A 25768-nucleotide genomic window follows, 5' to 3' on the forward strand; every position below is an offset into this window, starting at 1 on the left:
AATTGGAACTGAAACATGATAAAAGTTTTGAACTAAGTATCTTCAACATTGGTTTTAAAAAAAAAAAAAACATCCCTTCAACCAAGTGTCTCCCTTGCTTCAAAATAAAATAGCTTTACATCCTAAGCCATGCGATAGAGAAGCTATCACCAATAGATTTTATTAGAAAACACATTAAAGCTGAAGATAAAATAAAAGAGAAAAAGAAATGAAAGCTTCTCATAAATAAGGAGAAGTTTCTCAAATAAGAAAACGGCAAATTCATGCAGTCTTTCACATGAATCAGGAGAAGTTTCTCATAAATAAGAAAACAGCAATTGAGAACAAATGGTAGCCCGGTTTGAGATTAAATGGTCGTAATAGGAAAAAAATATCAAGTTTATATAGTTCAAAACAAATTATTTATAATATATGTGGCTCTCTCCAGGGTAATCTGTTGAGAGCATCAACAATGGCTCTGCGAAACGAATCAAAATGGATGATGAAAGAGGAGACATGGCCACCAGTTACCCACCTAACTTCTGAGCCCGGCCATGCCTTCTGAAGCTCCAGAACCGAGTCCTTGGGAATATATCCATCATTCTGAAGTTAAAAAAGCTTGTTAAAGGAAATTTCATTTGATCAATATGCCACAGTATGTATCACAACAGTCAGAAAGTTGATAAAGTTGAGATTTTTATGTTTCAGAAAAAAAAAAATAGTAGCTGCTAAGGTTAGAAGCTAAAAGACAAGTTCATACCTCTGCATATAGATATAGGTTTAGAAAGTTGGGGCCTTTATGAAAATCAACCATAAATACTAAGCATTGCAGTTCTTCTAAAGAAGTAAACCATCGCATACGAGAAATTATTCTGTGCGGACTGCGAACGTAGAGCATCATCCAGATGTTGCGCATGGACTGCGTATGTACTGCATATTTACTGCGTATTTGTATATATGCAGAAAATACTCACTAAATACTCTGTAAATACTCATAACTAATGATTAACTTAGTATTTGTTGCATATCTCCAAATACACGGTCCATATTCAATTCATACGCAGTCCATATGCAGCATCCGGATGATCCTCTACATTCGGAGTCCGCACAGAATAATTTCCCGGATACATGGTTTCAATTTGATTTCCTAATAAAATAAATATCATTCAATTTACTAGGCTTCCAATTTATAGCAAATTATTAGGTTCGGATACCGGACAGAGAGAATCATCCGGATTTCTCTGTCTACAGTAAAAACACAGTCAAAGCGCAGCTGCTACTGTAACTGCGTTTTTATTGTAGATAGAGAAACCCGGATGATTCTCTCTGTCCGGTGTCCGAACCTAATAATTTCTCCCAATTTCAGCAACTCTTCTTATTATAGCTTATGAAAGCATGAAGATGAGATGGTTTTTATCTACTTTGGCACGCCACGTAAGGTTCAAGTAGTGTGAGGGTAATATAAAAACCAGAAAGAAGAAATTTTTTTTTTTTTTTGAGAATTATGGGTATGTTAAACACTTACAGTGGCAGCAACAAGTATGACAGACTCAGGGCTCTTGGGAATTGGGAAACGTGTAACATCCGTCAATGACAATACCATTCGGAGCCGTTCTCGAACTTCTTCGAGAGTCATTCCTGCCTTCTCTGCATCTTCTCTCAATGCATCCCAAGCAGTTGCGTGCTTCAAAACTCCTTCACAGAAAGCCACCACAGCAGAATGTGGGGCGAGAAATGGCAATGTAGCTATCGGAGTTGGATGGAGAGATCCAACCATCGCAGCATGTACACCCCCTAAATTGTTTTTGGTTTGTTAGAAAATAATTTTGGGATTTTATGCACACATTAATATGTTCTCAGTAATGCAGAAGGGTAAAAAAAAGGAAAATACACTAGAGAGAAACAATAAAATCATAAACCTTCTAACGGTTCAATTTAACTAGTCTATTAAAGAAATATCAGCAGGTCTCAATCTGAGAGTTCTTCAAATCTGTGGTAGCTTCTCAACTTACCCATGCTAAGTCCACATATTCCCATTTTGCCAAAACCTCCCTCCACATCTAACCAGTGTAAAAGACTCCTAGCTTCCTCAATAGTGGCTCTTCCCAGCAATAACAAATCACTGACACAAAGAAGTTTTGCTCCCCGCTGCAGTTTTGGTCGCCGATTTCCATAAAAAGGGCTGCAGCAGGTTTGCTTGAGATTATAAATCAACATTTACAACAGGTTTGATTTATAATCGCATTTTCAAATCCAGTAAATTCTGTAAAATAATCATATAGAAATTATCTCACCTCTCAAGCACCATTGTTGCTATATTTTCCTTAAGTAAAGGACCTCCAAGACGCAATCTTCGCTCGTAAGTATGATCCCCTGTGCCTATATAAAAAATAGTTTGATAGGGATAAGTTATCAAAGAAACATTTAGATAAACAGGAGCAGAAAACCCATAATGAAATCATCAGATCTTCATCTTTTCTTTATCGTCAGACATCTCATCAGATAGTTGCAATGGCAAAAGGTATGGGATCCATTTTATTACCTAGAAATCACAAGCTACTCCCCTTTCCTTACAGCCAGGGATTACTTGCCATATCTTAGGAAGGCTCAAGAGGAATGCTATATGAACCTCTAATCATTGGCAAAAAGAACACAAAGCAATGATTGTCTCTTATGTTGATGATTTAAGCAACTGGCTAAACAAACAGATTTGGATACCCCAGTAATCTATTCATGATGGTTATAAAGTTTAAATGAGTTAGATGCTATTGTAACTGATAGGATATGGTAATTGTCCGGTTATCATCATTATTCTTATCTCAACTATTTGGTGATAGCTTTATAAACCATTCTTCATCATTTTTTTCATTTAGTTTTGCACGTTTAGCTAACTCTAGTTAATGTGACTAAATCATTTGCGCGACTTCTACCATGCACCTTCGGTTTATGCTTGTCTTTATTGCTTTTACATTAATTCGATCAAACCCACTTTAATGGTTTATCATTGCTAACTATTGTACGAGCCAAAAAAAAATCATCCACGATATCATCATTATTAGCCTTATCTTGATTATTTAGGGTCAAGATCTATGAATCCTTATTCTCCATTCATCCTTATTCAGCGTTATACGACATTAAGGCTTCGTTTGGGATGGCTTTTTTACTGCTTCTTAAATCAGCTTTTTCATAAAAAAAATTTATTTGTTGTACTAGAAAGCTGCTTTAAGAAATAGTAAGAAATTCGTCCCAAACGAAACCTAAATCTCTTTAAACAAATCAAAATAGAACAACTTCTAAGTACATGCCAAAACAATACAAAAAATGCATTTTATAAGCTTTACAAAGGTTACTCTCTCAAATACAACTAAGATTTTTTCTCACAATACCAATCCATACTAGCCTTGTCGTAATTGGTCAAGCTGATTGCATCATGGCATTAATTCTGAATTAGAATCCAATGAACTTAAAGATTATAATCAACATTAAAGTTGTCTCAAATAGAAATGGTCTTGTTTACATATATAAGTTGATCAAATGTCAGTAAAATGAAGAACACTGAGTAATATGACTTGTTGGTAGGCATACACAGTTACAATAGTAACTGCATTCCGCATGCAATTAAACATGAAAAAACATATTAATGAAATGAAGGAAATTAACTAAGGCCTTGTTTGGGACGGTTTTTTTACTACTTAAAACAACTTTTAATACAAAAATTAAAGCTATTTTAAGAAGCAGTCCCAAACCAAGCCGAAGTGTCCATGGGATCATTTTTGTTTTTATTCTTTCTTTATTTATTTTTGAAATAAAAAAAAATAAAAAACATAAAACTGATTTTATCTCAGCCAAGATTAAACTAATGCTTAAAATCAGTATTACTTTCTTTCAGCCAAGAATTCCAACAATTCTACCATATAGAAGCATCCACAGCACTTCTTCAAACAAAAAAGAAGTACGAGAACATAAAATCACCTGCTAAGTGAACTACGCAGGCCATTTTATGTGGTGGTACGGACTTCGGTGTTAGGAGAGCAATCCGAGCTATATGGCTTTCTGGGGGCAAAGCATTTATAAGTTGCTCATCACACGGAGTCCGGAAAATTCCCTCTTTAAGACAAGCATTTTTTGACTCCCATAATTGTTTCCAAATTGGCTGAACCATGTTAGGTGGCCAATTTTGGCTGACAGACCCTGGAAAGAGCTGCTTCAACATGCTCTCAAAAAGCTCAAGTTTGGTTCCTCCCCATCCCCTCGAGAAAAAAGGAGTGCTTAATTTGGTACGATGCATGCACGCCCCATAAATGTGATCCAACACATAATGGAGAACCCCCACATTTATAGACACCATCTGATTTAAATGGAAATTCCCGAATGCAACAACTTACAGAATAGATTAATAATTACCATCTCATAAGCATGAAATCACCTGGCATTAACAAAATAGAAAAAAAATAAAGAAAAAAATTTCTTTTAGTTCAAGTAAGCTCAAAGATGAGAAAGAGTTAAGAACCCAAAGAGGAGAAATAAATTTCAAGTTCAAGTAAACATAAACAAAAATGGAAGTTACACTGCATTCAACAAAGATCATAGTATAAGGATAGCACACTTTTCACAACAACAACAACAACAACAACATCAAGCCTTTATTCCACTACGTGGGGTCAGCTACATGAATCATTTTCTCCATTATGCTCTGTTAAGAGTCAAATTCTCATTTAAATCTAATAAAGAAAGATCATTTGTAATATTTTCTAACCTAGTCTTTTTAGGTCTACCTCTACCTTTCTTAACATAGGTCAAATCTAATACATATGCTCTCCTAATAGGATCATCAGAAGGCTGTTGTTTTACATGACCAAACCATCTAAGGTGACTCTCTCTAATCTTATCTAACACTGGAACTACTACAAAATTTTCACGAATATGCTCATTTCGTATCCTATCTCTAAAAGTAAATCCACTCATCCACCTGAGCATCCTCATCTCAGCAATACTTAACTTAATATTATGCTTCTCTTTTAATGGCCAACATTCTGCGCCATAAGGCATTGCAGGTCACACTACCATCTTATAAAATTTTCCCTTAAGTTTGAGTGGAACTTCCCTATCACACAACAACCCCGAAGCATTCCTCCAATTCAACCATCCAACTTGAATTCTACTAATAATATCCTCTTCTATCTCGTCATCGCTCTGAACAATAGACCCAAGATATCTAAAACAAGTACACTGATTAATGGCTTGATCGCTCAAAGTCACAAACCCCCACTAGATCTATTAATACTAAAATTACACTCCATGTATTCGGTTTTAGATCTACTCAAACAAAAACCTTTAGACTCTAAGGTTGACCTCCATAATTCGAGTTTACCTTCAACTCCCTCTCTAGCCTTATCAACAAGAAGAATATCATCAGCAAAAAGCATAAACTAAGGTACATCCTCTTGCAAATTGCTAGCGCGAACATCCATGACTAGAACAAAAAGATAAGGGCTTAAGGTGGATCCTTGAGGCAATCCAACTGAAATAGGAAAATACTTGGTCAAACCACCTTATGTTTGAACATAAGTAATAGCTCCTACATACATATACCTAATAACTTGAATATAAGCATTATTAATCCATTTCTTTTCTAGAATTCTCCATAGCACTTCTCTTGGAACTTTATCATATGCTTTCTCTAAATCAATAAATATCATATGTAGATCCTCCTTATTCTCCTAAACTTCTCCATCAACTCTCTCAATAAATGAATAGCTTCCATAGTAGATCTATTCGTCATGAATTCAAATTGATTTTGAATAACATTAGTATCACGTCATAACCTATGCTTTATAACTCTCTCCAAAAGTTTTAAAGTATGACACATGAACTTAATTCCTCCTTAATTAGCACAATCTTTTGCATCACCTTTATTCTTAAAAATATGAATAAACATATTCATTCTCCACTAATCTAACATATTTTTTTAGTCTTCAAAATAATATTAAAAAGTTTAGTAAGCCAAGAAATTATTTCATCTCCTAAGCATTTCCACACCTCTATTGGAATATCATCAGGTCTACTAGTTTTTTCACACTTCATTTTTTTAAAGACTTTCTAACTTCAATTTTACTAATATGCCAATAAAAATAAAAATCACTATTTCATTTAGAGTGCTAAGGTCACTAAAGTCAATCGTATTCTCACAATCTTCATTGAAAAGCTTAGCAAAATATCTCATCCACCTTTGTTGAATATCCTCTTCTAAAAAAATACTTTTTGATCTTTATCCTAAATACACTTCACTTGAACTAAATCTTTACTACTCCTATATCTTTGTTTGGCTATGTTATACATATATCTTTCGTCCACTTTAGAATCTAATATATTATATAAATCATTAAAAGCTAAAATATTTGAATCGCAGATTGCTTTCTTAGACACCTTCCGAGCCTCTTTATATATTTCTCAATTTTTCTATTTTTACATCTAAACCAATTATTATAATAAAACTTTTTATTTTTTATCTTTTCTTGCACATTTTAATTCCACCACTAACTATTTTTATTATTATGAGCTTTTCCTTTTGAAACTCCAAGCACATCTTTTGCAATAATTTTAATATTACTAGCTACTTTTTGCCACATAATATTCGCTTTCTCATGCACATTAAACACTTTTCACTAAAAAAAAAACCCTCCATGATGTTAAATGCCTACCATACAATATAAGTTGCTTTTATTGTAATGCATAATCGGAAATATATAATTTAACATTCCCAAAAAAAAAAAGGCACTAAGAAAAGAATATGCTCAACACAACTATGTAAAAGGACAAAGACAACGGAAAAGAATTAAAAATTTACCAAGAACATTCTAACTATGTTCTCGGCAGTGTTTTTCAAATATCCAAACACTCTCAAGATAATATAGCTAGCTAATGTCTGAATTATTAGGTGAAAACATCGATGGATGCTTGAGAGAAATAGGGAATTAAAAAAAAGTATATTTTCTATAATTGGATCTTACTTATGAGAAAAATTTTTGAAGAGTATAAAATGATACTCATTACATTCAATTATGTTGGGCAGAATAATAAATTTTCAAGTTAAAAAATCCAACTAATTAGATTTTTTTAAATGGGTATAGTTTAAGTATTTAAGTTTGCAACATCTATCCATTCAATTTTTGACATCACCGAATCATCCATGCTTTCTTCCATTGTCATCTATAGCCCTCCATCTCTTCCTTTATGTTGTTAGATATACCCTATTCAATCTTAAGATTTACAACTGTAGAACTTGAAGATTTTGCACTATGGCACCTTCATTTGATCAAATTGTTTTAAGGTTTTATGCTGATTTCTCCAATTTTACTCTTCTCATATCATTTTATATCAAATTATAATAAGAAACTTATCTTCAAAACACCCATCTCTAAAATCAGGGTGAGACGCTCACCTCAATGCCCAACATCTAAAAGCAAGGCGCTTATGTAAGCATGCTTTAGTAATGGTGCTTGCCAGAGAGGTGTGCAAGGTGTTATAGCCCCACACAAATGCCTAGAAAAGCATTTGACTCATCTTTAAAAATATTGGTAACCAATAGTAATGGTGAATGTAAAAACATGTCATCACCGTCATTAACCTTATCCAACAATTTGCTGGTGGTTTAATGAATCGTCATTCTCCTAGCATTTCTAATAAGTATTACATGGGTGGTAATTTCAAATATTATTACGCAACAACTAATTAACCACGTTATCATAGGATTATTCCTTTTATCAATCTATCTTATTCGTGCATCTATTCAATATTATATATATGCTCAAAACAGTTAAGTTCATTTTACAGAATCTTATCTATAATTGGCCTGCTTATGTTGTCCTCTAATATAATCATTTTTCATTCTATCTTTTCAACATTTACTATAAATCTATGTAAACATTTTCATTTCTAACACACTAAATTAAGTTAACACTAACTACTTAATCACCTAACACTCGGATCCAAACAAAAAAAATCAATCTAATTATATTTTTATAAAATTTAACTTTGCTATCCAAGATATTATGTTAATGAATAATGATCTTGAGGCAATACACAATTTTAACCTTAGATCTAACATGCTTAAACATAGCACAAAAAGTATTACTTGATCATCTACCAATATTGATGAACAACTATGAAACTCACCGGCCAAAATTATGTCATATATTATACTGTAACTCTACAAATCCTAAGTCTCTAGCTCAAAAAAATGACAACAATTTTTTCTAATTTTTTTCTTATTTCAACAAAAGTGGAACTATGTCATATATTGATTGCATACACTGAAGTATCTCACTTTGAATATCCTTTATGAGTAGCTTTGTTATCAATACAAAATAATACAAATTTAATAACAAGCATATTCGTGAAAATGTTGGAGTAGTTCCAGTGTCAGATAAGATTAGAGAGAGTCGCCTTAGATGGTTTGGTCATATAAAATGGCGGCCTTCCGATGACCCTCTTATGAGAGTAGATGTATTAGATTTGGCCTATGTTAGAAGGGTAGAGGTAGACGTAAAAAGTCTTGGTTATAAAATATTAGAAATAACATTTCTTTATTAGATTAAAATGAGAATTTGACTTTTAATAGGATACAATGGAGAAAAATGATTCATGTAGCCGACCCCACAGTGGGATAAAGGCTTGATGTTGTTGTAGTTGTTGATGTAATTATACTATGATTGGAAAGTCTTAAATCGCTTCACAACTACTTTGGAATAATCACTACTTTATTATGTATATATCTTTAATAACTTCAACATAAATGAATAAACCCTTTTTTTAATGCACTCAAAGCAATTATTGTTGTGTAATATAAAAATATAAATATTCATAGGAAAATTCAAAGAATAGTAAAGAGTTTTGATGCCATTCAGACAATTGTAAGTTCAACAAAAAAGAACTAGATAGATAAATCAAAGCACTATCTTAAAACCTTCCTTATGTTTGAGCCATAAAGCTCTGTCCTATCTAGAGGGCAAGGGACAATACCACTCGATTGTCTGGTTGGTTGTGAACATGCTTAAACCCAATCCCTTACCCACATGAATAGACAATAGTCATTAGAGATGACAGTTTTTTGCTGAGTTTGACATTAAAGCTGAATGTGTTTAAATCATTTATAAAATGAAAATGAAACAATTTAGAGATAAGAAATGTTGGTGGTTGCCAAAATTGGGCAGCCCATCAAGGAAAATCAATTGTTCAAGCAGGTCAAAGACCTCTGAAACAAATAATTTTGGGGGTCAACTTATAAATTCCCATTGAAGGTGGAACTATGATGTTTCACTTAAATAGCCTGAGAAATATTATTATGTTAAAAGACAATTTAACTCAAGATGTCCTTACCAATTAGCTTATGATATACAACATATTCTTAAACAACAAGATGGTTCTTAGTTTTTTGAAAGACATATTTTTCTTTTGCATGCAACAATAAAAAAGTTTAAAACAATTCCCTTTTACAGGAAAAACGTTACTGCCTTTCAAAAATCAAAGGGTTGGTATCCTATTCAAAGTAGGATTTAAGCAAGATTTCACTCAAATCCTGCCATACATATTTTTTGGGACTTTATTTTCAATTGTTTTGTTAAATTCCTCTGCAGCCCTGATTTGCTAAATTCCACCATTCATGTGATTTAATGGATTCAAGTATTTTCTCTTACAAATCATAAATCATAAAGCAGATAGCCGAACAGTTTATTAGTATTTAAGAAGATTTAATTATTGTGATGCCAAAGAATTTTCATGTTTTAATCCTCTTAAGATTTACTAAGTCTACATTTACAGGATATACTAAATCATACTACTTGTAGCCAAACAGTCCCCAAGAATTCTCTTATAGTTCAAAAAAAAAAGTTTCACATACTGAGCTAATTTTATGGAGGATATCATTTACTGAGTTTTTTTTTAATAATTATTTGTAAGCCCAGAGCAGAACAGGGAAAAACGAATAAGATTGCCCAATCCTACTGGAGAAAAGCATGAGTATTGGATCAACTAAGGATATAGTAATAGCTCAAAAACAACTATAATAGAACCAATTTAACAGAATGCTCCATCAAATCCACTAAGATCTGCGCTTTCGAACAGCATTTAACCGGAAGGTTCAATTTTATCAACAAGAAACACAAAAATATTTTATTAAAATGCAAGAGAGGAATGTTTCTTGGGCTTAAGCATAAAATCCATTAAAAAAAACACATCCCTAAAAATTCTCAATACAAATGCAGTGGCGATGAAATCAGCTCATAATTGCTTACTCGGATCCACACCAGGACAACAAAGATCTCCTCCATTCGATGAAGACACTAGCCGAAGTCAAAGGCTGCAGAAAGATCCCAGCTTTCATGCAGAAATCAGCGGGAGAACAAAATGAAAAGATCTAATCCGGGAGAAAAAAAAACTAGGAAGGGAATCGAGACATCGGGCGAGACATCCTAGGAGCTCTCCTGGCCCAGTGAAGAACATTGCACCATCCAACCGGAGGAGCGCCGAGTAAAATTGGAAACTTACAGATCAAATCTGTGGGAGAAAACTGTGGGTGCGACTGCGCGAGAGTGTGGGCATATATAACTGAAAGGAGAAAATATTTGTGTCAGTATTTTAAGGATATTTTAAAATATAATTAGAATTTTTTAAATTTTATATAAATTTCTTAAAAAGTTTTAATTATTTTTAAATTAATGTTCATAACTTTATTATATGGGGTTGTTTCATAAAATGAGAGTTATCATGTGCTAGAAAATTTAAGTCGGTAGAATTTATATTTTATTTCTCAATGATGCATAAATATTCATTACAAATATATAAAAATAATAAGGTAAGATAATATTTTTATGTGAAAAATCTGTAAAAATAAAAAACTACGGGGCCTAGCCCAGTTGCAAAATTCACTATATAGTAAGTGATACAAATATTCCCATGAATAAGGGAAAAGTACAAAGATCAAATGTTCATATATGGACGATCTAAGCCCAACAACAAGACTTAATTTTTCCAGTAAAGATTTTAAAAAATTGATGTCCATAGGCGAACAAATATACCCAATAGTAGGGTGATCTTTTAAATACTTTGAAGAAAGTGATGATTTTTTAAGCCAGTCATCAGTGGTGATGGTGATTATCAATGGCAATAGTTGGTCGTGGTCGTCGATGATGGCTGTAAAATGCAAGAGAATAATCGAAAGTTCTCACTTCTCATTTTTTCCTCTTTTTTTCCCTTTCATGTGAAGAATGATGTGGGAACCATTGCCTATTTAACACTACAGCCAGACATCGATGCAACGACCCTTGCACACTTGTAGTTGTATTCAAATTATACAACGCATCGCTTCCAGGAAACTTCCTAACATTAACACAATGTATTAAAGGATTCATGTCATATTATTCGATAAATTTTATGCTGGCAGTCGATACCTAACACAATCCTCCATTTTTCTCATCCAGAACTTGGTACATGACAACCGCAATGTTAAAAAAATTAATAATAATATAAAAATGAAAAATGAAAAATAAAGCTCCACCAATATCAACAAATCAAATGACACCTAAGTCAAAGATGAATTAATAAAGCAAGTGATTGAAGCTTTGCAATACCATATATCATAATTTAAATGAAATTTGGATGAGAAATATGCTAGGAAGGGATGCTTACATAAGTTTTTTTTTTTCCTAAAAATAGGGTAGGAAATTTTTTTGTTAAATGTCCTTATATTATCCTTATGGGAAATTATATTTTATTATTCATCATAATATATCAAATTGGTCAAATATCTTTATTGCTTATTTTATTTGTGCAATACGCTCGAAAATTTATTTTGTATTGAAATGAATCTATTATTCCTCATACTATATCTAATTGATCAATTTTTTTTCCACTGACAATCATAGAACTCTTGTGATCAATTTATAGTAAAGTTTCAAAGCAAATGCTTTGTGTTTGTATTATCTTCTATTAAAGGTATTTATGTTGTACTTTTGGTTATTTAGAATTGAAATCATTAATTGTCATAATTGTATGTTATAATAGTAAGGAAATTAAAAGAGAATCCTAGATTTAAAAATCGATCATGGTGTAAACTTATAATACGAGTTTTGAATCATGTTCATACACTTAATCCAAAACCCTAAAATACAATAAACAATAAAGTAAATGGTATAAAATGTTCAAAAATTTTCAAATCATGTTTGAATTAAATTCGAATCATATTTGAAGTAAGTTCGAACTATGTCTGAACCATATTCATCCCAAGTTCTAACCACATTCAAACATTGTTCAAAACAAGTTCGAGCCACGATCAAACTTGTTCGAATAAGGTTCTAGAATGATTCAAACATGGTTCTAATGTAGTAATGTTAGGGGTGTGTAGATAAAGTTGTTAGACAATTTGTTGCATTTGATCTTCTTGAAAAAGTTGAAATATATTCTAGCTTTGATAAAAAAGAGGTATACAAATTAAGAATTTTACAACTTTTATGATAGGAGGTGATATATATGAGTATCTTAAGTACTATATTTAAATAAAAAAAAATTAATTAGAAGGCATCTGAGCAATTGCATCTGAAGCAATGGCACAAGATAACACAACTGAAGCAGTTTGGAAATGGACTGAGAAAGCAAAGTTAAATCCTAGAGTTAATCTATTTTGGTGGAGACTACTTAACAAAGCCATTCCTTATTAAGTAGATGAAAATCTCACTTGATGCATGAGGTTTGGACACTTGATAATTTATTATGTCATAACCATTGTGAATGTACTTTTCCTTATCGAAGTTCTACTATGATGTCTTATAATTATTGTGATTGCACTTGTTCTTATCAAATGTATAAGCGATTGTATTGTATCTATTATAATTATATTTTATTACATCCAAGTTATCTCTCTCCAATATCAAATTAGAAAGATTTGCCTATTTTTTCTTAATTAAGAACAAGGGCATTTATAAATCATTGATATAAGTCAATCCAGCATAAATAACTAGAATTATATATATCAAAATATTTCACTATATTCATTCACCCAAAATCATATACATAATAGCCAAGAGATCAGTACAATCAGTAATCTATCAATAGATCCTGACTACAAAAGAATATAAAAAATGTAGGATAAAATCTAAAAAGAACATGAAGATCCCAATCAGTCTTACTACTCATGATCTTGGCAACTTTTTTAACATGAAATCAACAAAATCCACATAAGAGCAAAAAAGCCCAACAATAACTCAAATTTACTAAATATTTCAATGCAAAATTCAAGAATTAATATACATGCTCATTTCAATTAATAAAATCAATAGTATTTAATTTCATCAATGATCAGTCACCACTAGTACAATTCAATTTGATCAATAAATAAAAGTAGGAATCATTACACGTAAATATGTAAATCAATATTGTATGAAACTAAATGCATCAGTAATCAATAATAGTATTCTCAGTAGGACAATAAAAGCAATATAAAAAATAAATCAGTACAATAAAAAGTAACTTATTCGTACTAAAACCATGTGTAAGTCTATAAACGAATCATAAGTATACATGTGTCAATGTCAATGCCATCAGTCTCATCTATCTTATATATTATACAATCAGTATATGTATCCATTCATATGCTATTATATCTATCAATGTCATTTGTCAACGTTATCAATATATGATGCAATATTGAGTTCAACAAGGCAGGACATCAAATTTTAATGTGATATTTTCATCCGTATTCATTACATAATTATATTATTATCATTATATTTCATCTTTTATCATTATTATTGCATGTGACTTTCAATAATCATCAAGAGTCATCACTCTTTACTTGTTCTCATAGTTCGGTCATCTATTACAAGCTACAACCTGGATAACATCACATTTAAGGGAAAGCTCGTTGGCCCACTCTCCTGGATAGGATATTATATTTAACAATCAACCATATTTTAATGTTAACAATCAGTCTTCCTTGATTATGCAAACGGCACACTTATCTACTATCAATCATATCATTATCACTGCACAAGGCAATATCATGTATGAAATGCAACAAAATGCTCAAATATACAAAGACATAAAAATTTATATAATGTCCTGTAACTTTAGATAATCACAAGTTCTAGTTTACATGATTAAATTCAATAATATTATAGTCAAAATGCTCATAAAATCCGTATATATCGTATACTGAAATTCAATATTAGTAATCAATGACAATGCATGAACACTTTAACTATATTATAACAACATTTACTTGACAATCAATACAATCTCAAAAGGTAACTTTTGTATCAAAGAAGATAAAAACAAAGTGTTGAAATTATAAAAAGCTTATGTTGAATTCTAAATTTGATTACCACAAGCACTACCAAACAAATGAAATGTTAGTGTTAATTTTTTTTTCATTATATAAGTCTAAATACAATTATCGCCCCTTCAAATTTCAGAAGTCTTTGATATAATATGAAGGAGATGACACGAGAATCCTATGTTCGAAAATGAGCCTTGTTCGAATACAATTCGAACCATGTTTAAACGAGGTTTGAATAATATTCGAACATAATCTGAACCAATGCCTCTATGCTTTTAGAGTCCTACATATATATAAAGATAAATCATAGAAATCGGTTGAAGTTAGAACCAGACTAATATAAATGCAATAATAATGATTCTTCAGGAGGATAAAGAAATAGTGAAAATATACCTCAATTAATTCATTAACGGATGCATATTATCCATTTATTTTTTTCCCTCTACAAGTATCTCTACTGTTATCTTCATATCAATATCCTCTAGTATCAACCAATCAATACGATTATGCTTATACATCCGAGATTCTGAAAGTGAAAATGTGCTAGTTTGAGCCTCGTTCAAACATGATTCAAATCTTGTTCAGGAGCTTCTTAGAAACTTGTTTAAACACAAATCAAGCACTAAATATGTTGTTCACAATTGCTCGTTTTGCTCGAACCTAGGGTTGTCCTACTACCTCCTTCATTTTATAACTGCTGATTGATGACTACATTTAGACTTATATAGCTTTAAAATGTGAACACTAATATATTTTCGTTTGAAGAAAAATATTGTTTGTAATACGATATGATGGTGCTTAGAAAAAAAAAAAAGATATTTTAGCACATATCTTGTTCAAGTATGTATGATATTGCTAAAGACTATGCATTATATTGCCACGAGAAATTTTATCCTAAGAGAGATATTTGATCAATTAAGTGTATTATGGTACACATAAAATCACATTTTTCTTACTTACCAAAACTTTTTTAAATAATGACAAATAAAATTAATCATATGCTTCATAACAAAAAATATCTTCACACCTAGATATATGTCATATATGTTTTCCTACATTATTATTATTATTATTAAATTATAATATATTATTTTTTATTTTTAATATATGATAATATTTTATAATTTTCAGTATAAATATCTTCAAAATTTATAACAACTTTTTAAAAAGTAATTATAAGCAACTGTCATTTTCATATAAATGTTATATAAAAGATCAATTTTAAGAAAATAATTTTAATTTTATCTCTTAATTATAAATTCATTCAAATAAAAAAAAATCAAAAGATTTCTCGCTTACGGCAAACTAAGAGAAATAGGTCACGTGTACCCTTAAAAGGTAACGAGCGGGAAAAAATCTTCAACAGTTCAACCTCTTCGTTTGGGACGGCTTTTTTATTGCTTTCTAAAACGGAGTTTTAATACAAATCTAATTGTCCATATATTTACATATGCGTTCAAGTTTACATTTAATATTTATTAATATAAAAAAATGTATTAAAGTATCGTCACAAATTTTGATTATGATAAATTTATATTCAATGATTTGCGCATTAAAGCACATAAATGGATATACAATTTATTCAGCTCAAATTTAATTTAGATCATTATGATTCAAATTTTTTTATTAAATTGATTATATTTATACATTTATATGCCCACATAAAATTTTAATATTCAAGCAAAATAGTTTATATGGAAGTAAAACAAACTTAGAGAACATCCAAAGTTTTCCAATCTTTGCTCGTTGATTTTTAAGAGATAGAGTTCATTAATGTCTATATTTTATATTCATTTGAAATTAGAGGATGTTATTGTTAAAAAAGAGAGAACTCTGCTCATTTATATCACATATTTGATCACTCAAAATAAATTACATTAGATTTCGACTAGGTTACATTTAGGACAATTTTCTTACTACTTTTTAAACAAATTTTTAGTACTAAAAAATTATTTTAGAAAGCAGACTCAATTGAATCCTACGAATTTGATTGGGGATGCATTCTTGCTGCTTCTTAAAACAAATTTCTTATATAAAAATTTACTATAAAAAAAAATTTTAAGAAGCATCAAAAAAGCCGATCCAAATGAGGCTTAAGTTGAATCTCAATCAACTTTAATGTACCCTAATATTCTTAAACTCTTAAACAACATAAATAATGATAAAAAATATAATAACTTATCCACTAATATATATCATAATGATAAATGATAAACTTCTCTTTAACTTCATGAAAATCCTCTCTCAACCAAAAATGCTAATGATTAACAATTAAAGATTAGGATAATCTCTTTATAAAATTGAGCTTCATAAGTTCTTAGATACCCGCGTTCAATTGACTCATATCAAATATAAGTTTCGTTTGGGACGACTTTATTATTACTCCTTAAAACAACTTTTTAATAAAAAAATTATTTTTTTAACTAAAAAAACTGTTTTAAAAAGCATTAAAAAACTCATCCCAAACGAAATCATAGTTTGTTAACTTTTTCTCAATCTATGCAAAATTAATCATTGATTTGCTTATTGAGAACTTCATAGCCAAATCTCCTCGGCTTCATGATCTATAATAAAAATATATCAATGAGGTTATTCCTTAATATAAGGTGAAAGTTAAGAATTTTTTATTTTGGCCCAAACAAATGCCTTTGTTAATTTTGAGAAATGATTATGAAAACAAAAGGTTAGAGCTTTATGCTTAGAGCCATCAAATTTTTTTTTAAAAAATACAAATCCTTACAGAATTTTACCAAACCCGGGTGACAGTACTCTCTCAAGATTTCGAAATTCGACAAGGAGGCTGCAGAATGCCTAAGAAGAGAGTGCTAGCTCTTGAAACGCTCGTCCTCGGTGCTCAAAGTTTCTGAATTCATCAAAACTAGCACAGCCAGGACTTAGAAGAATTACATCTCCTGCATCATAGACAAGGAATGGAAATACATTAGTGCATTATCATCATCATCAATGCCATGAGCCATATTTGAGCTATTTGTGCCAGCTTCATCATTTTTTAAGATGAATGAACATTTTTTTTTTTTTTTACTTTGTTTAGAACTATTTTCTTACTGATTTTTAAAATAATTTTTTATACTAAAATTAAAATTTTTTTATTAAAAACTGCTTTAAGAATCAGCAAAAAAATCATTCCAAACGAAGCATTGAACGGCTTTTTCATTGCTTTCTAAAGCAGCTTTCAAATGCAAAATTTTTAAATTCAAGAAAATTTTTAACTAAGAAAATATTTTAGAAAACATTAAGAAAGCTGTCTCAAATGAAACCTTAATGAATTGTGAAAAACAGTTGTTGATAAGTTGTTTGGTTGTAACTTGTAAGTAATTCAGATCTCAATTCCGGAGGTGGGTTGCATTTAAGTGATTTGCAGGTGATTTTTCTTAGCAAACACTTTTTTCTTGAGGATTCAGTTATTGTGTTTATTTGAGTTGAAGAGTTTCTTTTTCTCCACACTAACATTAATTTTTCATTATTTTATTATTACTTTAACAAAAATAATATTTCAACTTATTATAAGAAAAAAAAATTACAGAGAATTTCAAGTCATCAATATTAAAAGTCATTTCTTATATTTTTAGAAGTTTCAAGAATGTGAACTCAATTCCCATAATGTCAACCAAATAAGCACCTAAACTCAACCTATTTTTGAAAGTGAGATGCAGGCTTCTCATTTGGAATGGCTTTCTTACTATTTCTTAGGCTTCGTTTGGGACGGCTTTTTTAATGCTTTCTAAAATAGAGTTTTAATACAATATTTTTTTATTTTTGAACTAAAACTCCGTTTTAGAAAGCAATAAAAAAGTCGTCCCAAACGAAGCCTTAAAGCAGCTTTTTAGTGCAAAAATTTTTGTACTAGAAAGCTGCTTTAAGAAACAGTAAGAAAGCCGAAGCCGCAATCAGTTTTGGGCTTTTAGATCAAGAAAAATTCGCCCTTTGAGAGAAGCATACCTTTCACTGCTATGCTCTTTGCATGCTTAACAGCATCTTCCAGATTTTTAGCTCTGATGCAAGGGATGCTGAGGCCACCATCGCATAAGGCTCTATAGATCATCTCTCCTGACGATCCAAACTAGAAAAACATTTAAAAATTAAAATTTGTCAGCTTGTAGAACAAAACCTCATGATTGAGAACAAAGAACAATTGCTTACGGTTATGACAGCTCTGCGGTGCTGAAGAAGTTCAACGAGTTGTTCAAACCCATTCGAGTCTTCACCATTTAGAACCTGGGGGATAATCGCACAATAAAAGAAAATTAGTTATCGTGCAAAGCCTCAAAAAACTCTACCGTTGGTGAAAAAGCTGGGTGATTGCTTACGTGTAAGAAATGGATTATGAAACCTACTAATGTCCATGAAGCATTCTATTTTAGAGGTAGTATCGGCATATGATAGGTAAAGAATGCTCAGGTCCAATGAAAAACATAAAATTGCATAAATAGAGTCATTTAACCACACAAGCAAATAAGGGGAAATTAGTAATCCGATAGGAAATACACGAGTTCGCAAGTGATCCTATTCGAAATACTTGAGTTCGCAAGCAAACCTAACAATAAATTGGTAAAAAACAGCGAGAAAGAACACAAGAACGCCAACGAAATCAACCCAAGATAGTAAATTGTATTAGGGAAATCAAAGCAAAGCAAACATAAAGGCAAGATACAATTGATCCTCAATTCGAGAGGATGATCGTTCTCTCCCAATCTCTAGACGAAGAATCTAGAGCCCAAATCACCAAAGAGAACTCTAGGAGAAACAATAATCCAACATAAAAATCCTAACCCTAACCTCTCATGCCTATTTAAAGCTTAATTCACTTGAATTCAAAATTCATTTCCCTACATTCACTTGAATTCAAAATTCATTTCCCTCCTAACCTAACCACCTCCCTTAATTAGCCATGTGGGGCCCATCGCTTGGGCGGCAATCACATAGGAGGGGATTTGACCCGCCTCCTGTAGATTAGGGCCGGCTGGGTCAGTTCAGGAACCGACCCAACATAATCTTGCTGCACATGAAACAACTCGTTAAAATATTGATTGAATATGATCTTCTAAACCAAGGTTTCACCTCATAGCTTTATATTAACATAGACATCATTCCTAAGCTGCTCAAAAGCTAAAAGAGAAATAAACCAAGCGGTCTATTTTTCAGGAAGCTTGATCCATTTCTTTATGTTCATGATAAGCCTTCCAACAAAAAGGCATTTATAGCCGAAAAAAGGTTTGGACCAACTCTTTAAAAGGGCAACTTAGAGCACGGGTTGGGTTTCTTCTTCTATGGTCAGGAGGTCATGAGCTCAAGTGTTCAACCGTTCAAATCACAGAAATAGCATCTCAACAATACAGTGTAAGGCAACATAGGGTACAACTCTTTCAGGGTTGCACCACGTCTTAAAGGGATATGAGGGTAAATTATTAATTTAGGTTTTGTTTGGGACAGCTTTCTTACTGCTTCTTAAAGCAGCTTTCTAATATAAAAAAAAAAATTTAAACTAAAAAGCTGCTTTAAGAAGCAGTAAAAAAGCCGTCCCAAACAAAGCCTTAATCTAAAGCCAAACAACCTTTGATGGTAATTATTAGCAAGCATCATCTCGATAGTACAATAGATAAAAATCAACCTTTGCAAGACCACCAAGAAGGACGATTGACTTCTGATCTTTGAGACTTAGCAATGCAGTATAAGTTGATTCAATGTTTGTGGCTTTGCTATCATCCACCCACCTTATGCCACATGCATCAGTACAAACTGCAAAAGCAAGCAAAGTTGATTAAGGGAAGCATGTATATGGATACAACACTAAAACAATCATGAATATATAGTTACACTTTATAATAAGAAAATTAAAAAAAAAAAATATTTATTTATGTTAGAAGTGTGAACCAAAGGAGATCAAAATTGGACCAAATACCTAGTGGCTCAATGCATTTTTAACCAAAATGCTTAAACCTATGAGGGCCAATTGCCGGGTATTTATAAATTTTATATACAAACAAAACTTTCGACTATCTAATATGAGACTAGATCCAATACACTCTTATATACTTCAAAAATCTCTCCCTCAAGCTCTCCACATCGGCCATCAATCTCCCTTAAACAGAAGTATGATCAAGTACCGCGTATCAACAACCCATGTAATTTCTCTTGAACCTACACCACCATTGTCGAAGTGTCAAACCCAGGGAAGCGACAACTCGCATGAACCACTCAATCCCCAAAATCACTTGTTATGAAGTTCGAATCAAACGGGGATTGTAACCGAGCTTGATATCATCGTTATAGTGAGACTCAATATTTAGATATCTTGGATCTTCCTTTATATGATCAAATCTTATCAATTGAACTAGATTGATGCTGCCTAATCAATCCATATGAAGCACCTTGAGATTCATGCACATGCTATAAATCAAAATACTTCTCTCACCTAAAGGGTTCTCCTCATTCTATAAAAAATAGATATGATACAAAATAATGTTTTAGTAATTATAATAATATTTTAAAAGAAAAATATTTATAGCTACATTAATTAATTTCACATTTTTAGTCATAATTAACAAAAGTATAATTTTGGCATATCATTAAAACATTTCTAACCAATATTTTCCCTCGAATTGATAAATAGAAAGCTTGAAGGTATGAGGAAATCTTTTACAGAATAATTAAAGTCTCCAACAATGTTAGTAAGTAATTCACTAGTATTAATAAATTATATAGAGGACAATCCATGATATGGTCCAATATTGCGAAGAAGATGCGAGGAACTAGTCTATGATTAAAAACACAATAAACCACAAGCCAAAATGAAGGAGTAAGAGCACCGTGCATTATAGCCTAAGATTGATAGAGCTTAAATAATCATTGATGGACCATTTAGAAGTAAGAGCAAATTTAAACATCATGATCAATAATAAATGTTTGCTTAGCATTCCTATAAGGTTATTCAAAGAGGGAGAGACAAAGCGCAAAAAGACTAACTCATGTAAGAAGGCCGAGATGGGATCTTTCAGGAGTCAGAGATGGAGAGAAGGACGATCATCACCAAAAACAATGATGGAGATCAAAACAATCATTTCACTGGATATTCTTGGATGTAGATACAAGGCTGTCGAGATGAGGTGTTGCTTCACCAACCAATATAGAGATTGGCCAAGATTTTTGCAAGGCGAGACACAGGAGGCATTGGCTAGAGAATTAGTGCTATTGAGATGAAGCGAAGACAAAAACTAAAATTATGAGCTTAGCTACCATGTAAATTAAATTGTCGGTTCTCATTATATTAGAAAGAATAAATATGATACAAGATAACGTTTGAGTGATTTCAGCAATTACATCTAATCTAACAAGGACTCTATAATACATTCCCAAAAGATAAATATTTACAAGTATACTAATTAATTACATAGATTTATAGTAATGATTAGGGTAAATATGACATATCATTAAGAACTATCTAACGCACCATATATAATTAATAATCTGTATCTACATGCATGTGTAGGTATGGATGAATACCTAGAGAATCCACTTACCCTTCTTCAATCCACATCATTTAACATGCCTTCTTGAGAAATGTGTGCATCTATATGCATAATGTGCTTGTCTAGGGTTTGACGGAGAAATTGAGCTCTCTCTCTTGTTCCCAACACACTCTCCTAGTTCTAGAGTTTTTGTCGGATTGGCATCGTCAAGAGGGTAGGCAACGAGAAGAAGACCTTTTTAATAAGATAATTAATTCATATGTGGTTTTGCTTCTTCTTCTTTTGGATGTGGGTGACATGAGAATTGGGAAAGGCTAGCTTCTTCATAAGTGGATCATATCATCTATTCTCTTCTGTGGATGTAGACTTAGTTGAAGTTAAATCATTGATTATTCTTTTTTTTTTTTTTTGTGGCGCACTGTTCTCAACCGTAGGAATTCTTCTGCATTGGCTTTTGATGCCCTCCATATAATAATGATAGTAACAAACAAGAATTCATAAAAATTACAATTATTTCAAATAAAATATTTCTTTAGTTCATACTATCACACTTTTTCTACAACATATAATAAATTATTAGGATAAGTAGCCTAATTGTTGGTTTACATCTTTTGACCTCAACCATCTATTCACGGGTAAATGATTCATCTAGTCCCATAGCTTTCTAAATATTCAAATAGAAAGTTTTATAGCATGACACTTTGCATCTTATCCCAATGCGGTTGAATCGCCACAACCTGACATTTTTAACTTGTATAAAGTGGATAAAAAAGAGAAAAAATTATGTTTCTAAGCGAGGAGCAGACAGATAGAGTGGTAATTTCAAAGAAGAGATACCGAGAGCACAATATTCAATCAAGCCAAGATAACTACTTAATACATGCCAGAAGGAACTTGGATTGCAAAAACTAAACTCTAAATCTGTTTCACACTCTGACAGCTAGCGATGCATCCTATCCTAGGTGGAAAATGCACCATAAAAATGTAAAATCACCAACAATAGAAAGGTGAACTTACCAACTTGTATTCTATGTGGTAAAAGGGTCAACCTTTTGACAATGGAATTGATAGAATGATAGTCTACCCCAACGCCCAAACCAAGAACTAAAAAAGCAGCCACTGCAGCATTTGTATAGTTATGAGCGCCTGTTGCTCTAAGATCACTCAGTTGTAGATGTGCAATTGTGTCTGTAGTAGGAAATTTAAGCTTTGCAACTTTTGCTTCCATATCGATCTGCAATCACACGTTGATATTCAATATCAAGTCTATACAGAAGAAACATTAAACAGACTAGTAGTTTGCACAAGAGAAACTCAGGTTACCTTTATACCAGGGAAATCGCCAATCCAAGTAAGGTGGCAGCCATTTGCATGTTTGGAAAAAGCTTTGTTCAAATATGGATTACCTGATAATGTATTTTATATGTGTAGCATCAACTATACAATGAATTTTGCATTCCACTATGAACACATGAAAAATAATGTCATTTGCTTCCAGATAAAGCATAGAATAAGAGCAATTCCTAAATTCAAGTTAATAAGCAGTTTTATTGTTCAAAAATGAGTCCCAAGAATAGATTTTTAATGTTTTTTCCCCTTGGTGGTCGACAGAGAAGTAGAAATATAGAGCATCAAGAAGATGCCGCATCAAGAAGATGCCCAGGAAAGCTGTTTACATTGGAAAGATAAGACGATGTACCAATTCATAAAATGAACAAGAAAGAATGGCAACTGGCTGTCTTGAAATTGTCTGGCGGAAACGATTAAATAAAAGGTCCTCCTTGCAAGTTTGTGACTCAAGCAACTACTATACACAAGAAAAATATGTTCCTTTCTTTTATGACTCAGAAACTCAAAATTATTTGTTTTTATTAATAAATATAATATTGCTGGATTCAAAGAACATGTTGAAATGAGATTTTTTTTGCTCGTGTAATATTAAGATGCAAAACATTTGCTCTTGGCCTCGATTGCAAGTGGCTTAAGATATTTCTTTTTCATTAACCCCTTCTCCTTGGCAACTTCCAATACTCTATGCTCTTTGGCGGATAGAGTCTCAGATTCTTTCTTTTGAGGAATCAATGCTTGACACCGTTGACCTGGACGATTGCTTCAATTCACTGGTAGAGCTGTTCCTTTTACCCGTTTTAAAATTTTGAATTTATTTAAAGTAGAAACACTGGCTTTTGGCTCTAGAGTTGGCTAAGTATATGGATGCACAGGTTGTAACTGTTGAGCTCATAGTTTAATGTTCCTTGTTCTCCTCTACCTTCTAGATAGCTTTCCTCCATACAAGGAAGCCTCGTGGTTATTCTTTCTGGGTGTGAACAATCTAATTGGCAAGATACTAGTGTTTGAAACAACAACAACAACAACAAGCCTTTATCCCACTACGTGGGGTCGGCTACATGAATCATTTTTCTCCATTGTGTCCTATTAAAGGTCAAATTCTCGTTTAAATCTAATAAAAAATGTCATTCCTAATATTTTCTAACCAAGTCTTTTTAGGTATGCCTTTACCTTTCTTAAAATAAGTCAAATCTAATACCTCTACTCTCCTAACCGAGTCATTGGAAGGCCGCCGTTTTATGTGAAAGGCGACTCTCTCTAATCTTATCTTCTACGGGAGCTACTCCAACTATGTTGCATGGATACTCCTATTTACGAGGCATGCTGTATCGGACACGTGTCGGATACGGATACGCCTCCTATACGGCACGGATACGTGTCGGATACGGCTTTGCCGTGTCCAATTAAAATATTATTTAAATTTGACTAGAGACGCATATCGGATACGCGTGTCCTATTAAAAAAAAAAACACTGAGCCGCAATTTACCCTATTCTTTTCGGCTTTCCACCGTTTCCGCTCAATATCCATATTCATTTATGCGGCTGAAACATTTCAAAGAGCTAGGTTTTTCGTTTCCACACAAGTGTTCATCTTTTTCGTTATAGTTGAAGGAGCAGCTCGATGACGCGAGCATAGAAGCAAACAGGATCATCCTTGTCGACAAAGAGGCTTGACGACGCGAGCATTAAAGTCGATAGGATCATCCTTCGTCGACAGAGCGGCTCGACAATGCGAACAGTAAAGGCAACGTAAGCAGTGAAGGTTCGTTTTCTTAATCATAGGCTCGGTATCGAAACTCGGTACCGCTTGGTACCGAACGGTACTGAAACTCAGTATTGCTCGGTACTCTCGATACCGAGCAATACTGGAACTCGGTACCGCTCGGTATTGGAACTCGGTACCGCTCAGTACTGTAACTCGGTATTGCTCGGTACTACTCGGTACCGAGCGACATTGGAACTCAGTACTGCTCGGTATTGGAACTCGGTACCGCTTGGTATTGGAACTCGGTATCGCTCGGTATTGTAACTCGGTACCGCTCGGTATTGGAACTCAGTACTGCTCGGTATTGGAACTCGGTACCGCTCGGTATTGGAACTCAGTATCGCTCGGTATTGTAACTCGGTATTGCTCGGTACAGCTCGGTACCGCTTGGTATTGCTCGGTATAGAGGGGTACCGAATGGTACCAAGCGGCACCAAGAAGCTAAAACATGCTCGGTACAGCTCGGTATCTTCCCATAAAAACAACTTTAAAAATAAACAGCACTTCAAAATTACGGTGGCAGCGTCCCCTTGGACTCCCGGCAGAGTCGCAACATATCTACACTTCCACTTAAATTTTTTCATGTTTCAAATTCATATGTTTTAATTTGTATAAATCCTTTGTAGGATAATGAGCTCTAGTGGAGTAGGAATTGGTTCTGATGATGGTCCATCATAAATCAATATTGAAGATAACAAACCTCTATGGAGTTATGTTACAAAAATAGGTAAAACATTAGAAGGGGGAGGCAATATTGCATTCAAATGCAATTTTTGTAATGCAACATACAAAGGATCATATTATAGAGTGAAAGCTCATTTGTTGAAGATTAGTGGTCATGGAATCAAAGTTTGCCC

At 32.6% G+C, this 25768-nt stretch overlaps 2 protein-coding genes across 3 annotated transcripts in view; both read right to left on the reverse strand.

Annotated features, from left to right (window-relative positions):
• Positions 1-282: 282 nt before the first annotated feature.
• On the reverse strand, positions 283-10579 carry LOC110103267 (protein ABHD18). The gene is made up of 6 exons (XM_020831908.2): positions 10272-10579; positions 3952-4405; positions 2274-2358; positions 1992-2161; positions 1505-1773; positions 283-582 (listed from the first exon to the last, which is right to left on the reverse strand). The coding sequence occupies exons 2-6, from the start codon at positions 4325-4327 to the stop codon at positions 403-405; spliced, it is 1080 nt and encodes a 359-aa protein (XP_020687567.1). The 5' UTR covers positions 4328-4405; positions 10272-10579; the 3' UTR covers positions 283-402.
• A 6307-nt stretch (positions 10580-16886) lies between these two features.
• The window catches only part of LOC110103225 (UDP-N-acetylmuramoylalanine--D-glutamate ligase), a 36354-nt gene continuing 27472 nt past the window's right edge, over positions 16887-25768 (reverse strand). For both annotated transcript variants that reach the window (XM_020831836.2, XM_028698662.1), the window contains 6 exons: positions 23119-23201; positions 22813-23029; positions 19938-20065; positions 18470-18544; positions 18269-18389; positions 16887-17220 (listed from right to left, as the gene is read on the reverse strand). In XM_020831836.2, the coding sequence (XP_020687495.1) occupies positions 17120-17220; positions 18269-18389; positions 18470-18544; positions 19938-20065; positions 22813-23029; positions 23119-23201 (725 nt within the window). In that variant the 3' untranslated portion in view covers positions 16887-17119. The remainder of the gene's footprint in view (positions 17221-18268; positions 18390-18469; positions 18545-19937; positions 20066-22812; positions 23030-23118; positions 23202-25768) is intronic.

The sequence above is a fragment of the Dendrobium catenatum genome, unplaced genomic scaffold (assembly GCF_001605985.2).
Source record: "Dendrobium catenatum unplaced genomic scaffold, ASM160598v2 fragScaff_scaffold_1117, whole genome shotgun sequence".
NCBI lineage: Eukaryota > Viridiplantae > Streptophyta > Magnoliopsida > Asparagales > Orchidaceae > Dendrobium > Dendrobium catenatum.

Bases quoted from the DNA above. Each gene is read 5' to 3' on its own strand.
- LOC110103267 (XM_020831908.2), bottom strand. From the start codon at position 4,327: ATGGTGTCTATAAATGTGGGGGTTCTCCATTATGTGTTGGATCACATT. The intron at 2,359-3,951 runs GTGATTTTATGT...TTTTTTATATAG, and splicing joins CTGCGTAGTTCACTTAGCAG to GCACAGGGGATCATACTTAC. The intron at 583-1,504 runs GTAAGTGTTTAA...TTTTAACTTCAG, and splicing joins TCATACTTGTTGCTGCCACT to AATGATGGATATATTCCCAA.